Here is a 24,638-nt window from a genome sequence, read left to right as displayed (position 1 = left end):
TTCGATGGGTTTCAAATGGAAACGCATGAGTTGGTCAGGATTTCGTTTTTTGGATGGATATGGTGGAAAATCCGATGGAAAAGTTGGCAAGAAGTCATCGGGTTTCGGTAGATTTTTCGGGGAGATGTCGGCGGCTGTGATTCTGAGATCTGATATGTTATGAATTTGTTTCCTTGGTTGGGTTGGTTGTGATCTGGCAAAGAAGAGAGGAAAGAAGAAGACAAAGGGAAGAAAGGAAGAAGAAGAAAGGATAAGAAAGAAATCTTTCTTCCACATGGGGGGGAAGGAAAGAGAAAGAAAAAAATAAATAAAATATGATAATATTTTATAATAAAATAATATAAAATATAATAGGATAATATTTTATAATAAAATAATATAAAATAATAATATGATAATATTATATTATATAAAGGATAATACATGATTTTTTTATATGTAGTATTTTAATACACATCTTTTTATTTTATTTTTATTTTAGTGTTTAATTTAATTTAATTTAATTTATTTTAATAAATTTGATTTTATCTATTTAAAAATAAATAAATAACATTGTTAGTTTTTTTGTTATATAATATATAAGATTTTAGTATATATACTTAATTGGATAAGTATTTTATTATATTTTATTATTATTGTATTCTAATTATTGGATTTTTATATTATTTTATTATATTAATTATTTTATATCTCAAAATTTGTATTCTAAATTAAAAATTTACAGTTTCCGTAACCTTATCAATATTTCCATTGATATCGATATTTCCATCGATATTTATATAAATTCATACATTCGATATTTTCATCGATATCGATATTTTCTTCATTGGTTTGATCTAATGAGACACAAAGAGATATATATCTTGTATAGAGTGTTGAGCCTCTTGTCACGGGCCTAACTTTTCCAACACTCCCGTGCGGCACTTAGCACCTCCCTTGCTAAGTAAGCCTTGCTCACAAGCTATGAAAATGTGGAAGCTAAGAGTAAGAGAGTAGGAAGTAGGAGAGTTTGAGAGAATGTGGAGAATACTTGTATTGCTAGAATTCTTGATGTCTTGGATATGCTTGGATATATTACAAATGAGAGAGTCCAACCCTTTATATAGAGGGCTTGACATGTAGGAAGATTCTAGCTATGTACATGTGTCACCTATCTAGTTAGGGTTCTAGATTATTCTAGGGTTATGTACAAGATATTTACATGGAGTATTCTAGAGAGATTCTCATCTACATTAGTCTAGGTTTCTCTTGAATCCTCTAGAATATTCCGGGCTTCTCATGGATCTTCAAGGAGAGTGTAGAACCTTCCGGTTAAACCTCAAGGGTTTTACTCCTTTTTCGCGGGACGTGACACTCTCCCCCACCTAAACTCGTGACGCCCTCGTCGCGCCTTCTTCCTTGCCCGCCGAATGTGATCTTTGAGTTGCCATTGTATATCTTTGTGCTCCCCACTTACTTCGCCATCCGGCAGGTCCTTCCCCTTCACCAAGTATTTGGTGTAGTTGGGCATGCCTCTATGTTGACCGACTCGATCCGCAGGTGTGACTTCCACATTCTTGTCGGGTGAAGTCGCTATCTCCATGGGTGCCCTTCTTGACCTACCTTCCTTTGGGGCTCCCTTGCCCCCTTTCCCTATAATGAGAAGTGACCTCTCATAGGGTCCTATCACCCCCTCATGCATCTTGTGTGGTTGGGGTAGTGGTTTGACTAAGGTCCCTCCCTTAGCCTCCACATGCTTCCTCTTGTTGTCTCCACAACTTGAGATCAATACACACAAGCTCCCTTGGTCCAACTCCTTTGGCACATCTTGTACCTTAGGAGATGTCTTGGCATGGCTTGGGGCATCCTCACTAGGCTCTTGGGCAGCAACCGAGTTGATTTGCTCCTCCCTCTCAACTTGCAATGCCGACAAAACCTTGGCCTCCCGCTTGCTAGCTTGTTCCGTAGGCACCATGCAGGTCGTACCCCCATCCATGATGCATAACTTGTTTGCAAATGGGAGTGGGAAAGCTTTTACTTGGTTGAAGAAGTCCATACCAAGGACAACCTTGTAGTCATCCATGGACACAACCGTTAGATTCAATTGGCCCTCCCAATCGCCGATGGTGGTTTTCACACCTCGAGCAACTCCTTGGAGCGGCTTCGCGTCAGAATTTACAGCCTTGACGAAGCCCCTTTCTTGAGTTGCCTTAATCCCAAGCCTTTGTGCCTCCTCCACCGATAGGAAGTTATGTGAGGTACCCGTGTCCACCAACGCCTTAGTGGGCACTCCATTGAGTTTTGCCTCCACGAATATTAGGCCACTCTTCTTGGTCTCCTTAGGAGCAGCCTTGATAGCGTTCAACAATTGTAAGGAACCTATACTAGCTCCTTCCTCTTGCTTCTCCTCGTATTGGGTAGTCATGGCATTCAAAGCCTTCCTCTTCGGACAATCCCTAACCCAATGCGGTCCATCACATAAGAAACAAGAGTTTTTAGGTTTGGAAGCGTCCTTACCTTCCCTAGGCGGCTTCCATTTCGAGCCTTTTGGCTTATGTGCACTTTCTTCCCTTTCATCTTCTTTGGACCTACTAGGTTCTCCCCCACCTTTTCCATGGTTGTCTTTCCATTCCTTTGGCTTTGGAGAGTCTCTTTGGTTGGAGTAGTCGATGAAGCCTTCGGCATACGCAATGGCACTAGCCAAATCTTGTACTCCACGCCTCTTCAACTCCGTCTTGGCCCAAGGTTGTAGTCCATCCATGAAGTAGAAAAGGGAGTCTTTATCCGATAGGTCCGGGATCTCCAACACCAAGTTGGTGAACTCTTTGATGTATTCCCGGATATGGCCTATTTGCTTGAGTCGTCGAAGGCGACTCCTTGCCTCATCTTCGGCATTCTCCGGATAGAATTGCCTTTTGAGATCCTTTTTAAAATCATCAAAAGTACGGAAAGTGCACGTACCTCGCTCGATGTCGCTATGCCTCCTTCTCCACCATAACATTGCCGTGTCGCTAAGGTAGAGAGTGGCAGTCCTAATCTTTGAAGCATCGTCCGCAATGCCCATTGCTTCAAAGTATTGCTCCAAGCCCCAAAGGAAATTCTCGAGCTCCCTCGCATTCCTTGCCCCGGAGTAGGACTTGGGCTTTGGCACATCGATTCGTGGCCCCTCGCGGATAGTGGTCGTCCCCGACGCCACCGCCCTCTTGCAAAGAGCCCAATCACCCCGCATATCCTCCATTTGGGTGCGGATGGCATCCAATTCTCTCCCCAACATGGAACGAAGGTCTGCTACCTCCCCCATGCATTGGTCGCGTGTCGCACGGAGCTCCCTCCTTAAGGCATCGTCTAGTCCGTTGAGTAACCCCCTCACGGCTTGATTGATGGCAATGTCCTCCGACTCTAGCCCATCTAGGGGACTCTCCAGCGCCTCAAACCGTTCTTGTACTCGGGATGCATGCTCCTCCAAGCGCAACTCTATGTCCATCATCACATCCTTGGACTTGGACTTATGCCTCTGCTTCCCCGCATTGGGGTTGCGTTGCTCTTCACGACCTCGCACCTCGGTAGCTCCTTCCACATTGATGGTAACATCCGAGCTAGCCATCTTGCCTACTTCCACGTTACACCAACGATATGCTTGAGTAGCAATAGGCTCTGATACCAACTGTCACGGGCCTAACTTTTCCAACACTCCCGTGCGGCACTTAGCACCTCCCTTGCTAAGTAAGCCTTGCTCACAAGCTATGAAAATGCGGAAGCTAAGAGTAAGAGAGTAGGAAGTAGGAGAGTTTGAGAGAATGTGGAGAATACTTGTATTGCTAGAATTCTTGATGTCTTGGATATGCTTGGATATATTACAAATGAGAGAGTCCAACCCTTTATATAGAGGGCTTGGCATGTAGGAAGATTCTAGATATGTACATGTGTCACCTATCTAGTTAGGGTTCTAGATTATTCTAGGATTATGTACAAGATATTTACATGGAGTATTCTAGAGAGATTCTCATCTACATTAGTCTAGGTTTCTCTTGAATCCTCTAGAATATTCCGGGCTTCTCATGGATCTTCAAGGAGAGTGTAGAACCTTCCGGTTAAACCTCAAGGGTTTTACTCCTTTTTCGCGGGACGTGACACTCTGCTCAAGCCCACTTGCCCAGGCTCAATTGAGATGTCAATATAAAATTAATTGGTTCTGGATTGAAACCTTTCTTGGATCAAGATAAGTGTGCTTGGGCAAAGGCTGTAAACTCTCTACAAATGGTATTGTCTGGTGGATGGACTAATGAATTGAATGGTGGTAGGCCATATGGTGATTCGAATGGAGGAAAATTCTATGATTGACTATCAAAACTTGATGATAGAAATTTGTGCAAATGTGGAGACTCCTTAATAAACCACATACAACTTCTCTCTCTCTAACTAATGTCCCACCTCCCACACTTCAAATCCAATTTTCCTCTTTCTCTTACCAGTAATCCTTTAGTTTAACAGCTTTGCCCCAATTATTTTCAGCTGTCAGCTTTGTAAAAACAGAGCCTGGCATGGTGAAGAACAAGAAGAAGACGAGATATTGGAAGTTTCCAAAACTCCTGGGTTAATATAGGCAAGTCCGGCACATGCTTCCTTATCCCACGCAACCCTACTCTATACACACTCTTCTTTTGCTCTTCCTTCTACAAAAGTTGTCAAACTTGCTATTGGCTTTGCTTCGGCATTTTCTCGTTGTTTATCTCTGAGATTCTTCAATGGTGTCCACTTTCATCTCACTTCCAAGACCTTTAATATGCAAACCCAAGTCTCCTTCTTTCTCTAACCAATGATTATTATTTGATAATAAGCACTTGAAAATTATTGCCTTCGAATTTTTGGTTTACTTATCATTTATGTTTGACTGGTTTGTTTGCTGTGGATAGGCTCGAAAAGAAACTCATTGAGAATCTCTGCAATTTCTAAGAAATAGGAACTTGCTAAGGTATCTTTCTTTTTTGTTTAGTGGAATACAGGACACACAGAAAAGTAAAATAAAGATATGGAAGTCATTTATAATTTTTTTAAGATGAGAATGGATATTAAAAGATAAAATAAAAAAAATCCAGAAAGTATGGAAAAATATCCTTAACCGTCTTTAAAGAGTAATATTGGGCCAAATTTCCCTTCCGAGGTCTTTCTAAGTACATAACCTAAGCCCATCCTGTGCTAAGAGTTGGATCGAAAAGATACTGTAATTAATTATATATATTGATAATTTTTTATTCAATAATTAATTATATACATTGGTGTTCACCAAAAAATAATAATAAATAATAATAATAATTCTATATTGATTTTTTTTTTTTTTTTGGGTGGTGTTATTGGCATTAATATCCGTATTGTTTATTTTCTGTTTAGAAAGCTAGTAGAGTGGGATTTATTTTGTTAGCGTTAATTTAAAAAATTCTTTTACTAATAATCACAAATTTTTGCAACATATTTTTGAACTATTAATTGTGTTAAACTATTTAATAAACAAATCAAAAACTAATTTGACATCCTTTTTTTTTTATTATTTTCAAAAACAAAATGTCGAATTAGTTTCCTTTTATACACACAATATGTAACCATACGAACGATTATTAAAGGGGGGAAACTAATTAATGTTTGATAAGTACCACATGTCTCTATTTTTAGTGTTAACATATTCCTCTTGGACTACTCTACTTCAATTATGCATTTTTTTTAATGAATTTGGCTAAATTAGTTGTACACTCTGCACATAATAAATCAGCTGTACTCAATGCACAAAATAAAAGAAAACAAAATTGTTTTCAAACAAAGTTATTTGGATCACGAATAGTTTTTTTTTTTTTTTTTTTTTCTTTTCAACAGACAATGGATGGTTAATTTTATCAAATTCATATGATTAAAATGTTTAATTAGACTAAAATGACATAAAAACAATTCTTTAAACGACAATATGAAAAAAATTATACTTACATCGGTGAAAGTGTGAAACTCAAAAAAAGGTTCAAGTAATTAATTTCCAAGCATCTGGACTGCATCATGGTGGTTTAAAATTTCACATACCGTTGAAGAAATAATGAAACTGATGATCATAACAAATAAGCACTTGGGTGTCAGCTAAAGTTAACCTTGTAAACATATTATTGTGATCAAATTATAATGCCTATAAAGTTTCATGTTTAAACACGAAAAAGCCAAAGCCAAGTTTATGAAATGTAGCATTCTAGAAATAGAGCAAAGCAGTGATTAATCTAAAACTACAAACTACAACCAGCTCTGTATAATTTTACATCATTAATCACGGCATCATTCACAATTTACATGCTTCCAATCTTTTCACTTTTTTGTCAAATTCATACATGCTTATCTGCAAAAGAACACAATTTTGAATCCCATACTCTTACAATCATAATTAAGCCCCTAGAAAGATAACCCATCTTCCATTCTCAAAATCAAACTCAAAATCTCCCTCACAAGCCCCTCAAAAGCTCATTTCCACCACCTACAAACTTGCCTCTCCATGATAATTGGGCATTTAAAATAATGAAAAAGCATTTTCCAGAGAAAATATAAACAAAAAACAAACAGCAATATATCAATTTCAAGTCCTATTGTCAATATTTGCATCGTAATCCAACATAAATGCATCACAATCTAACCTAAGTGCCTATCTTTCACAATCTAACCTAAGTGCCTATCTTTCTAGATCATTTTTTTTCTGTCTTCCAATAGCAACCAAGATGTTATAATTCCACTTTTACACAAGCATAACACTTATCTTCCTCATCCCTAAATAATCCATAAAGGCCATAACTCAAAATACCATTACAGTTATTACACAAACCTTACCAATGTTACTTTAAAATTAAATACGTAACAACCGTTTGATAAATATAAAGCAAAAACGAACCTCTATGTCCAACAAAAACGAACCTCTATATACTTTAAAATTATGGTTGTGTCACTTGAACCTGAATTGTGATTAAATAAATAAAAAAGTTCAACGCATCAATTAGATACATGCATTTCATTCTGAAGCAGAATGAAACTAACTTATCAACTGCCGACAAGAAGATCGCACAAGAGCAACTAACAGTTTCTTTTCTTATCACCCATACCCTACCATCGACCTTCTAAAGAAAATAAAAATGAAATCCTTCACATCCAAAAGGAGGCTTTCTTGTCTATACTTCTTTTACCAAAAGAAAAAATCACTTAAACCTTAATAAAAGGATGTTTATCAGCCAACAAAAACACAATGGCACAGGTTTAGAGAACTTATAATATTCAACATTGAACAAATTATTGTATACCTGTAACAAGCTCTACTGAAAGCACCTTTATAAATGCTCGGATTGCTGGTTTATGAGCAGCCCAATCTTGCAACTGAACTTGCAACTGATGTACCTTCACCTTCTCTCCAGTCTTGCAAAAGTACATTAGTAAAGCTTGTAATGATATGTAGTACAAACTGAAATTGGTAAGTACCATGCACGTCATTCTGAGCAGCAATAGAAACTGAAACTGGTAAGTTCCATACCTCACCATCCAAACCGCCTGGAAGGATGACAGGAGCAACTTTGGGTTGTCTTCTCCTGCTCCCTCCCTCTCTTTGTCTATTGTGCATAGAAGAAGGACCTGGAAAAAGGAGAAGTGTCCTACTCCCACCTACATCATCGTTGGTATTGCCACCTTCATAACTGTTGCCACTGCCACATCCATAATATTTTCCAAGCTACAAGCCTGTAAATAAGAAAGAGAACTAATCCATTATTCATAAACTGGCAATTCAAGAATACTCAAAAAAAGAAAAGAAAAAAGAAGAGCAAATATATAGCTGAAAGCCATAGTTCTAAATTCCAATATCTAAACCAAGATAACTTCGCATATATATCCGACGTTTAGAATTAAGCTATGTAATGGAAACAACAGTAGCATCATGGAACAAATATGTATATATACATATATATATATATATATTATATATATATAACATTTTTGTCACATGTGGGAAATCCCAAACGAATTTGTCTGGGACAACTATATAAACAACGGTTTTTCGTGAAATCAACAAGACAAAATTCATCTAGGATTTCCAGCAGGAGAGACTCTTTCCATATGCATATAATGTAATGGCAAAAATAGCAGCATGATGATACAAATATGTAATGGAAACACATTAGTGAAAAGTAATTAATTTCCAAGCATCTGGATTGTGTCCTGGTAGTTTAAAATTTCACATACCCTTGAAAAAATAATGAACTGAATGATCATAACAAATAAGCACTTGAGTATCAGCTAAAGCTAACCTTGTAAACATATTATTGTGATCAAATTATCAATGCTTATAGAGTCTCATGGTTAAACACAAAAAAGCCAAAGCCAAGTTTATGAAATGTAGCATTTTTGAAATAGAGCAAAGTAATTATTAATCTAATACTACATACTACCGCCAACTATGTAGAGTTTTACATCATTAATCACAGAAATTATGGGTATCATTCACCAATTTACACCCTTGCTTCCAATCTTTTCACTTTTTTGTCAAATCCACACATGCTTATTTGCGAAAGAATGCAATTTCGAAACCCATACTCTTATGATCATAATTAAGCCCCTACACAAACAACCCATCATTCGTACTCAAAATCAAACTCATAATTCACAACAAAATCTTCCTCACAAGCCCCTTAAATGCTCATTACCACTAACTACAAACTTGCCTCTCCATGATAATTGGGCATTTAAAATAACAAAAAAGCATTGTATAGAGAAAATATACACAAAAAACAAACAGCAGTAAATCATTTTCAAGTCCAACTATCAATATTTGCATCGTAATCCAACCTAAATGCCTCATAATCTAACTCAAATGCCTATCTTTTAAGATCAACTTTTTGTTGTCTCCTAATAGCAATTAGGATGCTACAATTCCACTTTTACACAAGCAATACATATATCATCCTCATTCCTAAATAATCCATAAGGGCCATAACTCAAACTACCGTTACAGTTATTACACAAACCTTATCAAGGTTAGTTAAAAATTAAATACACAGTAATTGAAAGTAATAAACCTCCCAATATTGAGAGGTTCATTACTTCAATCAGTCTCCGTATTCCTCGAATGGATCTCTTTTTAAGGTTACTTAAAAATTAAATATGTAGTAAATGTTTGAATAAATATAAAGCAAAAATGAACCTCTATGCCCAACAGAAGTGTGTGTACATGTCTTTCCTCTCCATAGTATTATGGTTGTGTCACTTGAACCTGAATTGTGATTTAAAAAAGAAAAAAGAAAAAAAAAGAGTCTAACATAAGTTCAACACATCAATTAGATACATGCATTTCAATCTGACGGGAAATTAAACTAACTTATCAACTGCCAAAAAGAAGATCGCGCAAGAGCAGCTAACAGTTTTTTTTCTTATCACCCATACCCTATCATCAACCTTCTAAAGAACATAAAAACGAAATCCTGAACATTGAAAATGAGGCTTTCTTGGTCTATACTTCTTTTACCAAAAGAAAAAGAACAACACTTAAACCTTAATAAAACGATGTTTATCAGCCAATAAAAACACAATGGCACAGGTTTACAGAACTTATAAAATCTAACATCAAACAAATTATTATATACCTCTAACAAGTTCTCCCAAAGTCATCTTTATAAATGCTTGGATTGCTGGCTTATGAGCCTCCCAGTTGCAACTGAACTTGCCACTGATGTACCTTTCCCTCCAGTCATTAGTAAATCTTGTAATGATATGCAGTACAAAAATGGGTTTATCACTGAGCAGTGGCAAGTACCATACCTCACCATCCAAACCGCCTGGAAGAACTTTGGGAGCAACTTTGGGTTGTCTTCTTCTGCTCCCTTCCTCTTTGTTGGTTATTGCACCAGAAGAAGAAGGGCCTAGAAGAAGGAGAAGTGTCTTCACTCCCATTGTTGGTATTGGCACCTATATAAATGTTGCCACGCCTACTGTCACCTCCATATTAGCTGTCATCTCCATAATTGTTGCCAAAGTCATAGTTATGATGACTACCACCATAACCACCACCACCATAATAATCATCATAATCATCAACATCATTTGCGTCTTCATCTCATGTTTCTTTATTGGACACGTGATTGCAAATGATATGTGGCTCGTCCAGATCCACTTTATCAATTAAATCAGGAAGTCCTGGATCATCACTACTAACTGCACCAGGATCCAACCTGGTACGGGCCCTCTATTCCCATCTGTTTGGTCACGACGTGGTCGCCTTTTTAGCACATGTAGGTGCCCAGCCAGCACATGCATGCATTCAAACTGTGGAGAATGTTTCCTTAACCGACCTAGATCCCAAGACATCTTCCTACTGGATCCAGTCTAGCTTTTCATTGTATGAAAAGCCCATAGCCTCATGGATTCTTTTATCATGATTCTTCTTATATTTTCTTTTTCCTGACAAAATTGCCGCATCTTCCTTAAACATTCTACAGCAGACATTCTGACCTTCCCCTTGTTGGGGGAATAATGATGCTCCAGTTCTCTAAGTCTATTAAACACCTTTCGGAGTTGTTCTTCAGCTTGAAAAGAGGGGCCATTTGATTCCCTTAGTTCTGCCTCCCTTTTCCTTATATTGCTTTGCACCTTCAATATTTGATACACTAATTCGGAATGAAAAATATAATTAACCAGAAATTGATTACGCAAATTCTCAAGCTGAGTGAAAGATGGCGCCATATCTGTAAAAAAAAATAAAAAATAAGTAAACAACAAAAAAATTAAATAGGAATCTTATGATGCATATGAATCTTATATAAACAATTACAGTTGGATCGTCAAAATTGGAATTAGACGTATAGATGATTTATGCACATGAATCCTTGCCAAGAAGCAGATTGAAACTCTAAAACCCACATATAAAATCATTTTAAAAGCACATATAAAAAAATTGCAATTACAGCATGAACCTAAGAGCCAAGAACCAGATCATCTTTAAAAAAATGAACCAAGAACATACATATAAAATCATCTTTAAAGCTCTGATTACATGGTACAAAATCAAACTTTTCAATTACAGATATATGTGATTTATGTACAAAAACAGAGCTAAGAATCATATCATTTTTGAAGCCCTAATTACATATACCAAAATGGAACAAAGAACATAGGTATAAAATCATCAATTATTTGTATAAAATCACACTGAACAATCAAATTTTCAATTGCAGACGTATATGATTTATGCACAAAAACAGAGCCAAAAACCAGATCATCTTTAAAGCTCTAATCACGTATACCAAAATGGACCAAAGAATCATCTTTAAAGCTCTAATTACATGGTATAAAAATGAACTGAACAATCAAAATTTCAATTACAGACATGTATGATTTATGCACAAAAACAGAGCCAAGAACCAGATCTAATTACATATACCAAAATGGACCAAAGAACATACGTATAAATCATCTTTAAAGCTTTAATACATGGTATAAAAATGCACCGAACAAAATTTCAATTACAGACATACAAGATTTATGCACAAAAACAGAGCCAAGAACAGATCATCTTTGAAGCACTAAATACGTATACCAAAATGGACCAAAGAACATACGTATAAAATCATCTTTAAGCGCTAATTACATAGAATAAAACCGCACTGAACAATCATACAACACAAATTAACAACGTAATACCTGATCACATTTACAACCAGCAATTAGAGAGTGAATGACAATCAACTTTGAAACCAATTCCCAGAGAATCAAGTCCTAAAGCCGAGAGAGAGTGTGATGTTCCAATTTGAGAGTGAATGATAACCAATTCCTAAAGAATCTAACCCGAAAACCAAGCGAGAGTGAGTGACCGAAAATTGAATCCAACCGTAAAGTCGTCTCTTAAAATATGATGGTAAATAATCGGGTTATTAATTCGGGGTCGGATTAATTCAGGTTACACCTGGAGTTTATCTGTTAGGTGGGTTATGATTAAAAAGTAATAATTTTTTTTATGTTAAAAATCAATTTCCTTTAATATTTTCTCTTTCATTAACAAAATGGAAATGTATAATTTGAACCATAATTAATTATAATCGACCTGCCGAAAAGTATCTACAAAAAAACCAGCTTTGATCCCCTTAAGGAGAACGAGGGAAAATAATAATAATAATAATAATGAGTATGCTACAATGTAGTCTTATGAAATTTATATCTGCAATTGTAAAGAGCTATCTAAGTGTTGTTTATATTTTTAAAATAAAGTTTAGAGTTCATTTCAATAATGTTAATTATTGGTTGCCTTTGATTAAGTTTGATTTAGCTGAAAATCTTCTGTTAATGCTTATAAAATTAGATGACAAATGTTAAAACTGATAAGGAAAATTTGGCCCAATGCCCCCATAGGGATGAGCTTCACAATTTTTACCCCTTCATTTGCTATTTTTTTTTCTACCCTTATATCCAAATTAAATATTTTTAATTTTTTTTTAATTTTATGTTATTTCTTTCTTTTATTTCACCTGACTGTTCTCTTCTCCTTCATCACGCTTCCCTAAAGCTGGCTCATCTCTTCTCATTCATCCATCAAGCTTTCTTCACCTAGTTGCCGTTTTGCCAAACAGCCCCATTTCGTCTCTCCGATCACCAAAATTCCATACAAAGAAAGAAATTGATGGTTTGGAATTCGAAATTAGGGTGTTATGAAGAAGGAGGACGTGGATTTGTATACGAAGCTCAAGGGTGGTACTGCATGGCGGAAGCAGATGCGTAAGCTTGCTGTTTCACTTGGCCTCTCTAATAAAATGCCTGGTCTGTTTGCTTCATTTTTCCTTTAACTTTTCGATTTGAGTGGTTTCAAAGGTTTATTTAAAACATTTGTGGGGTGTATTTTTTTTTTTTCTGATTGCTTTTGGGATAAGTTGGAATCGAAATTAGGGTTATGTTTTTTTGTTTTTGTTATTTTTGTAATTTTTTTTCCTTATGCTTTTGTAATTTTTGTTTTAGGTAGTGTTTGGTGTGCGATTTGACGGTCTGATAATGGAAATCAGCAAGGATTCGGGAATGGAGGACGGGGATTTTGTGGTGGAGACTTGCATTACATATACTCTACCCCCGGCATTGACGCTTGAGAAGGGATTAGAGAGTATCAAAGATGCGGTGGGGAAGTTGAAGCTGAATCCTCCTTCTACCTCCAATGGGTTCTTTTGGTTTCAGGTACTGGAAAATTCCGTATGTGATTTTCATTTCACATACTATGTCGTTTCACTTTGCTATTTTGATACTATGTCGTTTTGTTTGGTTTTCATTTCATATGTGATTCTGTGAGGATTTCTAAAGGTCACTGTGCCTTCCAATGCGAAAGCTTTGGATTGGTTTGCCTATCAGTCAGAGTCTTGCGAGGTTTTCCCTCTGTTTTTATGTCGAAGGAAACAGAAAATCGTGATTGTATGTGAATGAAACCGTTGGAGTTTTTAGAATTGGGTCTGCTGTTCACTTTACACGGAGTTCTTCTTCTATCTCAAGAGAGAAGACAACGAGCAAAAGGTTTAGATTCTCGTATATCTTATTTCTCCCTCATCAAAAGCGTCTCCTATGATGATTTAGGGGTTGCATTTGGTTTTTATTGTTTGTTGTCTGTTGTTCATTATATATATATATATATATATGTATGTATGTAAAAGTAATTTTAACTTTATTAGGACAAGAGTTCCTTTTTTCCTATTGAGCTTGATGGCTGAACTGGTTAAAGTTGGGGGTTTGTAATACGGTTCCCAACTCCATAAAAGAAAAGGTTGCCCTTTGAATAGTTACTCTGAAAGATGGATGTTTCAAACTTCTATTTGGAGGGTCATGGACAATTTTGGAGCTATTGAAACTTACGGCTTACCCTATTCCATTGACATCAAGGTGCAGGAGGTTATGTAATCATTTTTGTAAGTGGCTTTAGGCTAACGAGCGGAATATGTGTTGAATAAGAACCCAAGATTTATTAGTTATTTTATTGAAAGGTCTATTTGGAAAATGACAAGGCAGAAATGAAATTAAATATTAACGTGAACTCTTCATTGGCAATTATGTAAGGAATGTTTCAACATATATGCTAAAGGCTATAAAACATTTTATAAAATTTAGAATAATTTTGTCCATTTATTGGAAATTTGTGGTTGGTATGAAAAATTGATTAAGTAATGATGGTTAGTTGCTTATGGTTATGCATCTAATTATGATGCAAAATCTGTTGCCTTTAAGGTTCCTGCATGTTTGATAATTTGCAGTTGGTATATGATGCATACTGTAGTGGCAATTTTTTTATCTGCATTTAGGTGTACGTTGTTTTGCATGGATACTTGGGTCTTTTAGATTTGTATGAATCTTTTCCTTGACAGCTCTAAAAATGGTACCTAGATGCTATTAAATTTAAGTAATGTTTGTGGTTGCTCCATAGATAGAACAAATGAGCTCTTGCAAAATAAGGGTAAAACTTCGACTGTTCATTAGTCACGGTTTTGCATGTGATAGTTATTTAATTTATTGCTTTACGTAGTTGCATGTGATACTTATTTAATGTATGTCTTTGCTGTACTTAGTTTCCTGGTGCCATTGCTTATCTTTTTATTACCGTAGTTGTGTTGTGTAATGGTATGCTTTTTCTTATTCTTCTATTGTTTGTTATTTATTTATTTTTATTAATTTTTGGTTATTGGCATTCCAAAGCATTGTTGAATGTTGATCATGTTGATGTTTTGTTTGATTTGTTGCATCTGTGATGTGTAGTTTGTTCTCTGCTACATGTTTTGTACTTGTTAGATTACTAGTGGATGAATTTGATGCTGCACTTTGGAAGGTTGGCAAAGGTTGAACTTTATACTTCTTTATGGATACTCTAGGTATTTAATTATTTTCTTTGAAACTTGTATGCTAAATATTGTAACTAACTGCAGATATTTCGTTTGATTTCATCCAGGTATCAAATCGGTCTCCGTTTTAGTGGAGGTGCCCCGCATGCTTTTAATGCTGTCACTAAAGTTTGGCATTATACCAATTGTGGTGCCAGTTGGTGTTCGAGATTTTGACATTGATGGGGAACATTGGGTCAATTCGAGATTGATACCAACAGAGGCTTTTGTAGGAGCTGTAATATTCTCTAGTTTTTATTCATAAAACACTTGTACAATTTCCTCTTGCTAATTCAGATTTTGTTTTTAGTTTTTGTACATGATTCTCATGTCAATATGATGTGTAAGGATCCAATTTCATTATTAAATTCTCCATAGTATTTGATATGTGGAAAAGCAATAAATAAGAAGGATGATAATTTAAATGAATGGTAATTGAGTTCTCAAATATTGGCTCTCTAGTTTCTGACCATTAGAACTTGTTTGAATGGTATGCATTGAAATGTAGTTAGTTTTAGATTGTAAAATGTGATTCCTAGCTTGCAAGCTTCTTCCAATCACTTTTACATGAACGGCTCCATGGTAGTATGTCCAAACGAGAGATGTTAGGAGGGAATTAATTGTGCACTTGTGGAAACTATTTAAATAAATGGATATGAAAGTATAAAATAAATGTAACAGTTTCGTATTTCTCATCTACTCTCATTTCTCATTAATTGTCGAATAAAGTGGAAAATATTAAAACAATTTTTTTTACCATCTCTCATTTCTCATCTACCCTCATTAACTTCTATCCCTCTCTCTTACTCTCCCTGCTACAACATTAAATGAATCCTGTGTGTCTTCCTCTCTCTTTCTCTTTTGTTGGTTACGTACCTTTCAGCCTTTCTTTGCATTGACAAACATTGCAGAAAACACAATACCACCTTCAGTTCAGTTCACTCTCCTTGCACACCCCCAATCTTTTGTGATAACAACAAGACTGAAAATCTTCATTGTGAAAGGTGTAATTAAATTGTACGTTTCTGCGGATCAGAGTTAAAGATTCTTTGGTATGTGTATATATATACATATATATATATATATATATATATATATATATAAATATGTGTACAGATATGTATACATTTTTCCCTTATATTGGATTCATTGTTTGTCACGTTTTGACATGATATATAAGTGCAAGTTCTATGTTGGTGCTATTTTATGTAAAACAATCCATAAATGGTTCAGAAATTTCCATTTGAATATTACTACCTTTGTTTGTTACATACGGTCCATCAGTAATTATGAAACACTTGCTTGTTGGAAAATTTAACGGCAGTTCCATCGGAATAGTTAATTTTTCCATTTTCTAAAAGCAAACCGATTGGACAATCGAATTTGTCCACTTCTCTAATGTTATTGTAAACGAATGACATGCTAAATGTAACTATATTTATGATGTTTAACAAAATAATCTACAGAATACCACATTGTCAACATTGCATCCATTCAAGCTAACGTTATTGTATGATTTAGCACATGTGCCACAGATTTGACATCTTAATCTACTTGATCCACTATGTCTGTCAAGAGTAGCTATTCTACTAGGTGTTAATATGCAGCATTTAAACAGCATTTGTACTCATTTACATAAAATGCATTTGTATTTTATCTTTACTCATTTACTGAAAATGCATTTGTATTTGTATTTAAAATGCTATTCTACTCATTTGCATTTAAAATGCTATTCCACTAGGCGTTAATAACATAATTGTTTGGCTTATTTTCTGTACTCATTTACTGAAAATGCATTTGTATTTTTTCATTACTTTTGCTTCAGGATTATAGTTAAACCTTCCAGCAAAGATTCTACGATTGCAATTATTTTTAGTCATACGACCTCACGAATTACCACAAGCTTGTGACAAGTAGATACTTAGTATGTTTTGAATTGGTAAACCTTTTGTGCTCAATGTCACAAATTTCAGTTTTACTGTTCTATGATGGAACATGGAGTGTATGTTCTGAAGGTACCTGGAGATACCAATGTCAAAGAACGAAGATTATACGTATCAAAAGGAATTGTACGTTGGCAGAACTTGAAGATGTTGTCTACAACGCTCTCAACTTAGATTCTACACAACATCAATTAATCTTCAAGTTCATATACCATGTGTGTTTGTCATGTGAGCCGTACGTTGTGGAAAATGATGAAGACCTACAAAGTTTTATAGAAGAGTATAGTTCACACAGACCTCAAGACAAATCTCCACTTATTGTTGATGTGTTATCCAGGGTTCCACAGAGTATTAATACTACTGGATGTGTTGTGAATAGGATACCTACAAGTTCAGGATTTATGACTATTGCCCCACTATCTGCAGTTCCCGAGACAGCTACTTGTACCTCTGATGCTGACATGCAGTCCCCAGCGACCGAACTTCATGTGCCGGAAACTCAACCTGGATTCTCTGAAAATCAAATTTGTGAAATCAATGTGCAATCTGTGGAACATGATCATGATAATGAGCGCTTCGACATTAATGATATGAATGAATATCATGGACATGATTATGATCAAGATGAACAATTTGAGGTTGAGGTCAACACTGATCGTAGTAAAGATGGGTTACAAGACATTTGTTGGACCCAACATTCGGGACTTTCAGCTGGTGATAGTCGACATGGTGAGTCTCTTTATAGTAGTAGTCCAATTGATAATGTGAATGATGATGTGCTTGCCTCTCCTTGTACCGAAAACCATTTGGACATTCGATAGGATTCTACCGCAACCATGGCTGAACTTAGGGTTAACCATCGCTTCTCATCCGTCAATGCCCATGAAATCATTCGAATCAACCAACTCTTTGCGAGTAAGAATGTGCTACAGAAGAAGATTAGTCTTTATGCACTAAGGAGAAATTTTGAATTCAAGGTCAAAAAGTCAGATAGAGTCTGATATGAGGTTGTATGTGCAAACGACAATTGCATGTGGCGAATGCGTGCTACCAAACTACATGGTGATAATACAGAGGCCTTCATGATTAAGGCCTTCAAGGATGAGCATATTTGCTCTTTAAATATCATGAAAAGGGATCATCGTCAAGCAACAAGTTCAGTTATCGGAGACATCATCCAGCCAACGTTTGATGGGATTTCAAGGCAATACAAACCTCGAGATATCATGCATGACATTCGCTCTAATTACGGAGTAAACATAAGCTACAACAAAGCATGGGCCGCTAAGGAAGTTGCACTATCAGGTTTGTGGGGCACGCCAGAAGCTTCATATGCAAAACTTCCTTTATGGAGTCATGTTTTGAAGAGCAAAAATCCGAGCACGTTTACTCGAATTGAAACTGACAATTAAAACAGATTTTTATATTTTTTCATGGCACTTGGAGCTAGCATTAGAGGGTTTTAGCATATGCAGAGAGTCGTAGTTGTTGATGGAACTACACTGAAGAATAGATATAGAGGTTTGTTATATATTGCATCATGTTTGGATGGGAACAATCAAATTTATCCACTTGCTTATGGAATAGGTCCTAGGGAGACGGATGCGGCTTACACATGGTTTTTTGAGAGCTTTAAAGAAGCGTTTGGGGATGATCCTAATATAGCTTTTATATCGGATAGACACAAGAGCATTGCAAAAGCAATACGTACAGTTTTCCCTAATAATCGCCATGGCCACTGCACATATCATCTTGGTACAAATTTACGTGCTAAGAAGTTTAAAGGTAATGTCAATGCGATTATATCAACTTTTAATGATGCAGCTAGAGCATATATTGTTGAGCATTTTGATAAGGCCATGCAGCTTTTAGAAGGGGTTAGTATTGAAGCTGTACAATATCTTAAGGATGCAAGTCCTTCAAAATGGGCTAGATCATATTTTCCGGGCAATAGATACAACATAATGACAACTAACATTGCAGAGAGCATGAACTCTATGCTTATTGATGCTAGGGACAAACCTGTTTTACCATTACTAGATCACATTCATGATGTCTTGCAAAGGTGGTGGTATGAACGTTGAACTAACGCAGCTGCAATGCAAACTCCTGTTACTAATTGGTTGGAAAAAATCATGCAGAAGCGCTCAAATAATGGCAGAGGCTTACGTGTTATGCCAATGAACTTATATGAGTTTCAAGTTGTTGGCCATGGCATGTTCGTTGGAGTTGTTAATTTAGAAAATAAGACGTGCTCATGCAAGAAATTTGACATTGATGGATTTCCTTGTGTCCATGCAATTGCAGCATGTAAGCATCGACATATTTCTCCATATTTCCTTTGCTCGGCGCATTACTCAGTTGACTCACTCCATGATGCATATTCAGAAACCATATTTCCACTTGGAAATAAATGTCAGTGGCATGCTCCAGATGATGTCATAAACCAGGTTGTACTTCCACCTCAAATTGGCAAACAGTCAGGAAGACTGAGAAAGAAGAGGATTCAATCTCAAGGAGAGGAGCGTCATCAATATAGATGCGGGAGGTGCAAACAGGTTGGTCACAGCAGCCGATCATGCTCTGCCACCGTACCTCTTGATAGCACTACCAACCAACAGCACCATTGAACCGAAGGCCCATCAATCGCACGATGCTAAATTCAAACAATGGGGCCATGTTATGCGGTATGCGTGTGTATGCAATGTAGTCAGGAATGCAATTAGTTGCTCAACCGCATAACATGTGTTTTGGCATAATAAACGTTGGTTTTATATGTTCTTTTGTTGCCAAATTCATCTGTCGTATTGTTTTGATAACATATCATTCCATGTTCAGTTTTTGGTTCAGTTGTTTGTATGTTTCTTACTATTGCACGGATGATATTACTGCCCAATGGTAATGACCGATGCATAGTTGGTAATTGACATTTGTACACCGTCGTAAAAGAATCACCACAATTCCATCCGACAACTTCAATCATGTATGTTCCAACCAATAACATGCTAAATGTAGCATTATTAATGATAAATTCAGACAAAGTAAGCGATTAAATGGCATTAAAAAATGACAACGTTCAATTTGTTTTTGCTGCAAAAAGTACCGTAGGTTTCATCGGTAATTACCAAAACCCCTATGGTAATCACATTTTACCAAAGTCCTTTTACGTGTGTTAAATGAAAAAACATGCAACATATGGATTATCAAATGATCGTAATGAGAGAAAATCCCAAAATTGCTTAAAAAGCTCTCAAATTGGCCAAAAAAATACGATGACTGTAGACCTTCGGTAATTCCCTATGAAACCTTCGTAACCAACATATACTCTCTGGAAAAATTACCGTAAGTGTCATCGGTAATTACCGAAACCCTAGTGGTAATCACATTTTACCAATGTTATGGCCCCCACCAGTCCCATAATGTGTGTTAAATGCAAAAACATGCAAAATATGGATTCTAAAATTATCCTAATGAGGGAAATCCCCAAAATCTCTGAAAAAGTTCTCAAATTGGCCAAAAAATTATGATGACTGTAGACCTTCGGTAATTACCGATGAAACCTTCGGTAACCAACATATACCCTCTGGAAAAATTACCGAAGGTTTCATCGGAAATTACCGAAACCCCTATGGTAATCATATTTTACAAATTTTTTTGGTCCCACAAGTCCCCTTACGTGTGTTAAATGAAAAACCATGCAAAATATGGATTCTAAAATTATCCTAAGGAAGGAAAACCCCAAAATCTCTGAAAACGTTCTCAAATTGGCAAAAAAATTACGATGACTGTAGACCTTCAGTAATTCCCGATGACACCTTCGGTAACCAACATATACCCTCTGGAAAAATTACCGTAGGTGTCATCAGTAATTACCGAAATCCCAGTGGTAATCACATTTTACCAATGTTATAGCCCCCACAAGTCCCATAATGTGTGTTAAATGCAAAAACATGCAAAATATGGATTCTAAAATTATCTTAAGGAGAGAAAATCCCAAAATTGCTTAAAAATTTCTCAAATTGGCCAAAATAATACGATGACTGTAGACCTTCGGTAATTCCCGATGAAACCTTCGGTAACCAACATATACCCTCTGGAAAAATTAGCGAAGGTTTCATCGGGAATTACCGAAACCCCTATGGTAATCACATTTTACCAATTTTTTAGGCCCCACAAGTCCCCTTACGTGTGTTAAATGAAAAACCATGCAAAATATGGATTCTAAAATTATCCTAAGCAGGGAAAACCCCAAAATATCTGAAAATTTTCTCAAATTGGCAAAAAAATTACGATGACTGTCAGGACCCATCCAAAATTCCTCACCGGAACTCTAAACAAGCCCTAATCCCAGGGAAACCCTATCGGACCCTCCAATGGAAAATCCGGCAGAACCTCCCCTAAGTGTTGGACTTACCACAAATTTCCTGCACTGAAAACACACTTCTATATACATCCCCTTATTCCTCCCACATTACTATAATATAATTCCACAAATTTGCAGCACTCCAAATGAATAATAGTAAATCAGTGCATAATTAATAACTAAATGTCCAATACAGTATACAGAGCATTATATAAATAAATGTGGAATTAATATAATGTCAGATAAAGAAGCAATACAAGATGGAGAGGAAAAAGGAAAGAAATGCTTCTTGGGCTTTCGCCAATGAACTGAGACATCGGGCTCGCCCCGGACGATCGACGTCTCTCAAACCTTGTACCTAGAGGAACGGAATTTAAAAATATGAGATGCTAATCATCTCAGTGAATGACCCTATCTACTATACAAATATAATATTAACGATAATTATAGTAAATTTGATTAATTAAGAATAAATAAATAATAATTAATTGAAAATAATATTTTCTCTCAAAACCCTCACTATTCACTCCGTTGGAAAAGTTCTCCTTTTGAAAACATTTTCGCAAAATCCAATAGTTTATGCCCCAAAAAAATCAAGGAAAACAATTAGTCAATAAATTTCAAATACAATACAAGAATTTAAGGATCCAAATTTATAATTGAAATATAGAATAAGACATCATTGGATACCATAAATAAAATCATAAATAATACTTATATTAAAGAAATTTGGCATAAGAACAAAAATAAATCCAACATTTTATGCCCCACAAATCCAATAATAATTAATTTAATAATTAATTAAACAATCCAAATACCAATAAAATGTAATGAAATATAATAAAATAAATTTAGAATACTTGCATGAAAGAAATATAACATAAAAGAAAAATTCAATATATAATTCATATAATTTGATTAAATAGATTAAGATAAATAATATCAGAAATATAATTTAAATAATTATAAATAGATGATAAAACAAATTAAATGCACTTAATTTAAATACGATTTTAAAACCTTTAGGGTTTGAAATTTCTATCTGAAAATTTATACTTGACGCACCACACTATATACCAGTGATGCCCTCCGATACCTAGCGTCCCGAGCACCGTCCGGCGAGAGGTTAAAGAGAAAAACTTGCATACGATCGCCTCGGCGTCCCGACAGCACCGCTGCTTAAACCGTCATCCCGGCCATGGAGGGGGGCGACTTATGTGCACCATATAAACTTGTCTGCCCTCGGTCCGATGGCAACTCACGGGAGACATTATAACTTGCGCGCTCATCAACATATACAGTACAGAACACCAGTACTGTATGAGTGCATCTAAAATGAATAACCAAATTTTATTATAAAAAGATACGTAATTTTTCCAAAATTCACTGTGGGAATTATACCATTTTTCGAATTCACATCCCACATTCTTCTTTTAATATCACCAGCATGAATACTTCGATAATATATATAATTTTTCTCATATCACAAAATCCATTGATACAATTATAAAATTTTCAAATCCATCAACTTTCATTTCCATCAACTCAAATATACAATTTTCCAATGGCATAAATATTTTTGAAACATAATTCTTTAAAACAATATTTTTCTCCAATCCTCAAAATCCATTTAAATCAACGAATCCTTAAAACCACATAAATTTCATATATAATTAATTCATATAATTGTGCACAATAATTGAATAATAACCATAGCAATAATTAAAATAAATCAAACCACAATTTCTTTAAATTCCCAAATATATTCTTTTGGCACCAACACATATATTAAAAACATTATAATTTAGCAATACAATTTATATGAAAATTCTCTTAATATCAAATACATAAAACATATTTATCAAATATTTAAATATGAAATATTCCAACAATGAAATTTGATAATAATTACCAAAATCTCAAATTCCTTAAAACCAAAATATTTTATAATGCACAAATATTTAATTCCATTCAATTTTGGCACCAAAATTCCAAATATAAATTTACTAAATATTCAACACATCAAACATATTTTTCAAACAATCAATTTACACCAAATATATATATCTTAACATCCCAAAATAATTTTGAAGGTGGGTCACTCACCTCGAGCACGCAATTAATCCAAGATCCTCCATGGGATAAATTCCACGACATACACGTGCTCCTAGAACAACAATATTACACAACTCAAATAAATTAATATTTTATTCGGATAAATAATACCCGGTACCCGGGGGGACTAACACAAACGTTAACCAAAATTTACAAGCAATATACTGAATCGAAGCTTGTGAGGCGGGGATTATGAATCCAATCTTACTTTCCGGAGATCAGACCAGTGGTGGCCAGAATCTCGCCGGAAAGCTCTCGACCTTTAGAGCCTCGATTCTCCCAAACCGTCGCAAATTGGAGGAAAAGGACCCTGGATCTAAGTTCAGGGGATCGGAATTAGTGGGGAGGGGCCGGAGACGTAACTGGATACTCACCGGAATTGGATTTTCCGGCGAGCCGCGGAGACCCACCGGAAACCGTCACCTCCGGCGGCGCGTCCGGTGGCCGATGGCTAAGATTTTTGGGGATTTTGTAGGTTGAAGGGAGAGGGTCTAAACAAGACCGACGGTGACAAGAATGGAGGCCGGAATGAGGAGATCTCGGCGGTTGAAGAAATCGGCATCGCCGCCAGAAAAAGCCCCGATCCGCGCGCGTCGCTGGTCAGTTGGCTGTGAAATTTTGGGGTTTGGCCAGAAATGGAGAGGCGCTCCTGCCTAGCTGGCGTGTGTGGCAAGATTCGGCCTGAAAAGTATGCAACTCCGGCGGCTGGTGGCTCTCTCTCTCTCTCTCTCTCTCTCTCTCTCTCTCTCTCTCCCCTCCCCCCTTTTTTCACACCGGTTTAAGGCCACTGTGGGTGGCACTGTTCACCCACGTGGACCTCTAAGATGTCGACATGTGGCATCACTGTTCATGCACTGTGCATAATTCGAAAATAGAATAAAATATTGCGGTAATTGGAAAACTTCGCATGTCCATAACTTTCAAACCACATGTCCAAATCGGACGTGCCGCTAGTCTACGGACTCGTATCGATGAGTACTTCACAACCATGCATGAGTCAAAGCTCAACTTTGCATGAATAAAAAGTCAACTCCAGCACCCCTTGGACAGTTTGGACCTCAACTTCTTTTGCTCATAACTTTCAAACCGTAGCTCCGTTTTCAACGTGCTACTAGTCTACGAACTCGTGCCAACGTATACTTTGTAACGGTACCTCAATCAACCTAGAATTCCATCCGAGTCAAAAAGTCAACTTTTGACCCCTTCGGTCAACGGTGAAAGTCAACGGTCAACATCGTTCAAATTTGGAAAATTTCCATTGTACTTTGGGACGGGGTGTTACAATGACTGTAGACCTTCGATAATTCCCGATGAAACCTTCGGTAACCAATATATACCCTCTGGAAA

At 36.1% G+C, this 24,638-nt stretch overlaps 1 protein-coding gene across 5 annotated transcripts; it reads right to left on the bottom strand.

The window, feature by feature from the left end:
• Nucleotides 1-883: 883 nt before the first annotated feature.
• Nucleotides 884-12,074, bottom strand: LOC107426656 (uncharacterized). 5 transcript variants are annotated; one of them, XM_060811673.1, is made up of 6 exons: nucleotides 11,674-12,073; nucleotides 9,621-10,718; nucleotides 9,182-9,250; nucleotides 7,520-7,722; nucleotides 7,293-7,404; nucleotides 884-6,061 (listed from the first exon to the last, which is right to left on the bottom strand). In XM_060811673.1, exon 6 carries the CDS (start codon nucleotides 3,581-3,583, stop codon nucleotides 1,328-1,330), a length of 2,256 nt encoding a protein of 751 aa, XP_060667656.1. In that variant the 5' UTR covers nucleotides 3,584-6,061; nucleotides 7,293-7,404; nucleotides 7,520-7,722; nucleotides 9,182-9,250; nucleotides 9,621-10,718; nucleotides 11,674-12,073; the 3' UTR covers nucleotides 884-1,327. The 5 variants fall into 5 exon arrangements, 4 of the variants coding, with proteins under 4 accessions (XP_060667656.1, XP_060667654.1, XP_060667657.1 ...); XM_060811671.1 differs by having other exon boundaries at nucleotides 7,293-7,722; nucleotides 11,674-12,070; XR_007237335.2 differs by lacking the exon at nucleotides 884-6,061 and having other exon boundaries at nucleotides 6,257-7,404; nucleotides 11,674-11,941.
• Between the last annotated feature and the right edge of the window lie 12,564 nt (nucleotides 12,075-24,638).

The sequence above is a fragment of the Ziziphus jujuba genome, chromosome 9 (genome assembly GCF_031755915.1).
Source record: "Ziziphus jujuba cultivar Dongzao chromosome 9, ASM3175591v1".
In the NCBI taxonomy this organism is placed as follows: Eukaryota; Viridiplantae; Streptophyta; class Magnoliopsida; order Rosales; family Rhamnaceae; genus Ziziphus; species Ziziphus jujuba.
The sequence above is the reverse complement of the archived record's forward strand: the minus strand, read 5'-3'. Positions and strand labels throughout refer to the sequence as shown.

Coding starts and splice junctions, on each gene's coding strand:
- LOC107426656 (XM_060811674.1), bottom strand. CDS start 3,583: ATGGCTAGCTCGGATGTTACCATCAATGTGGAAGGAGCTACCGAGGTG.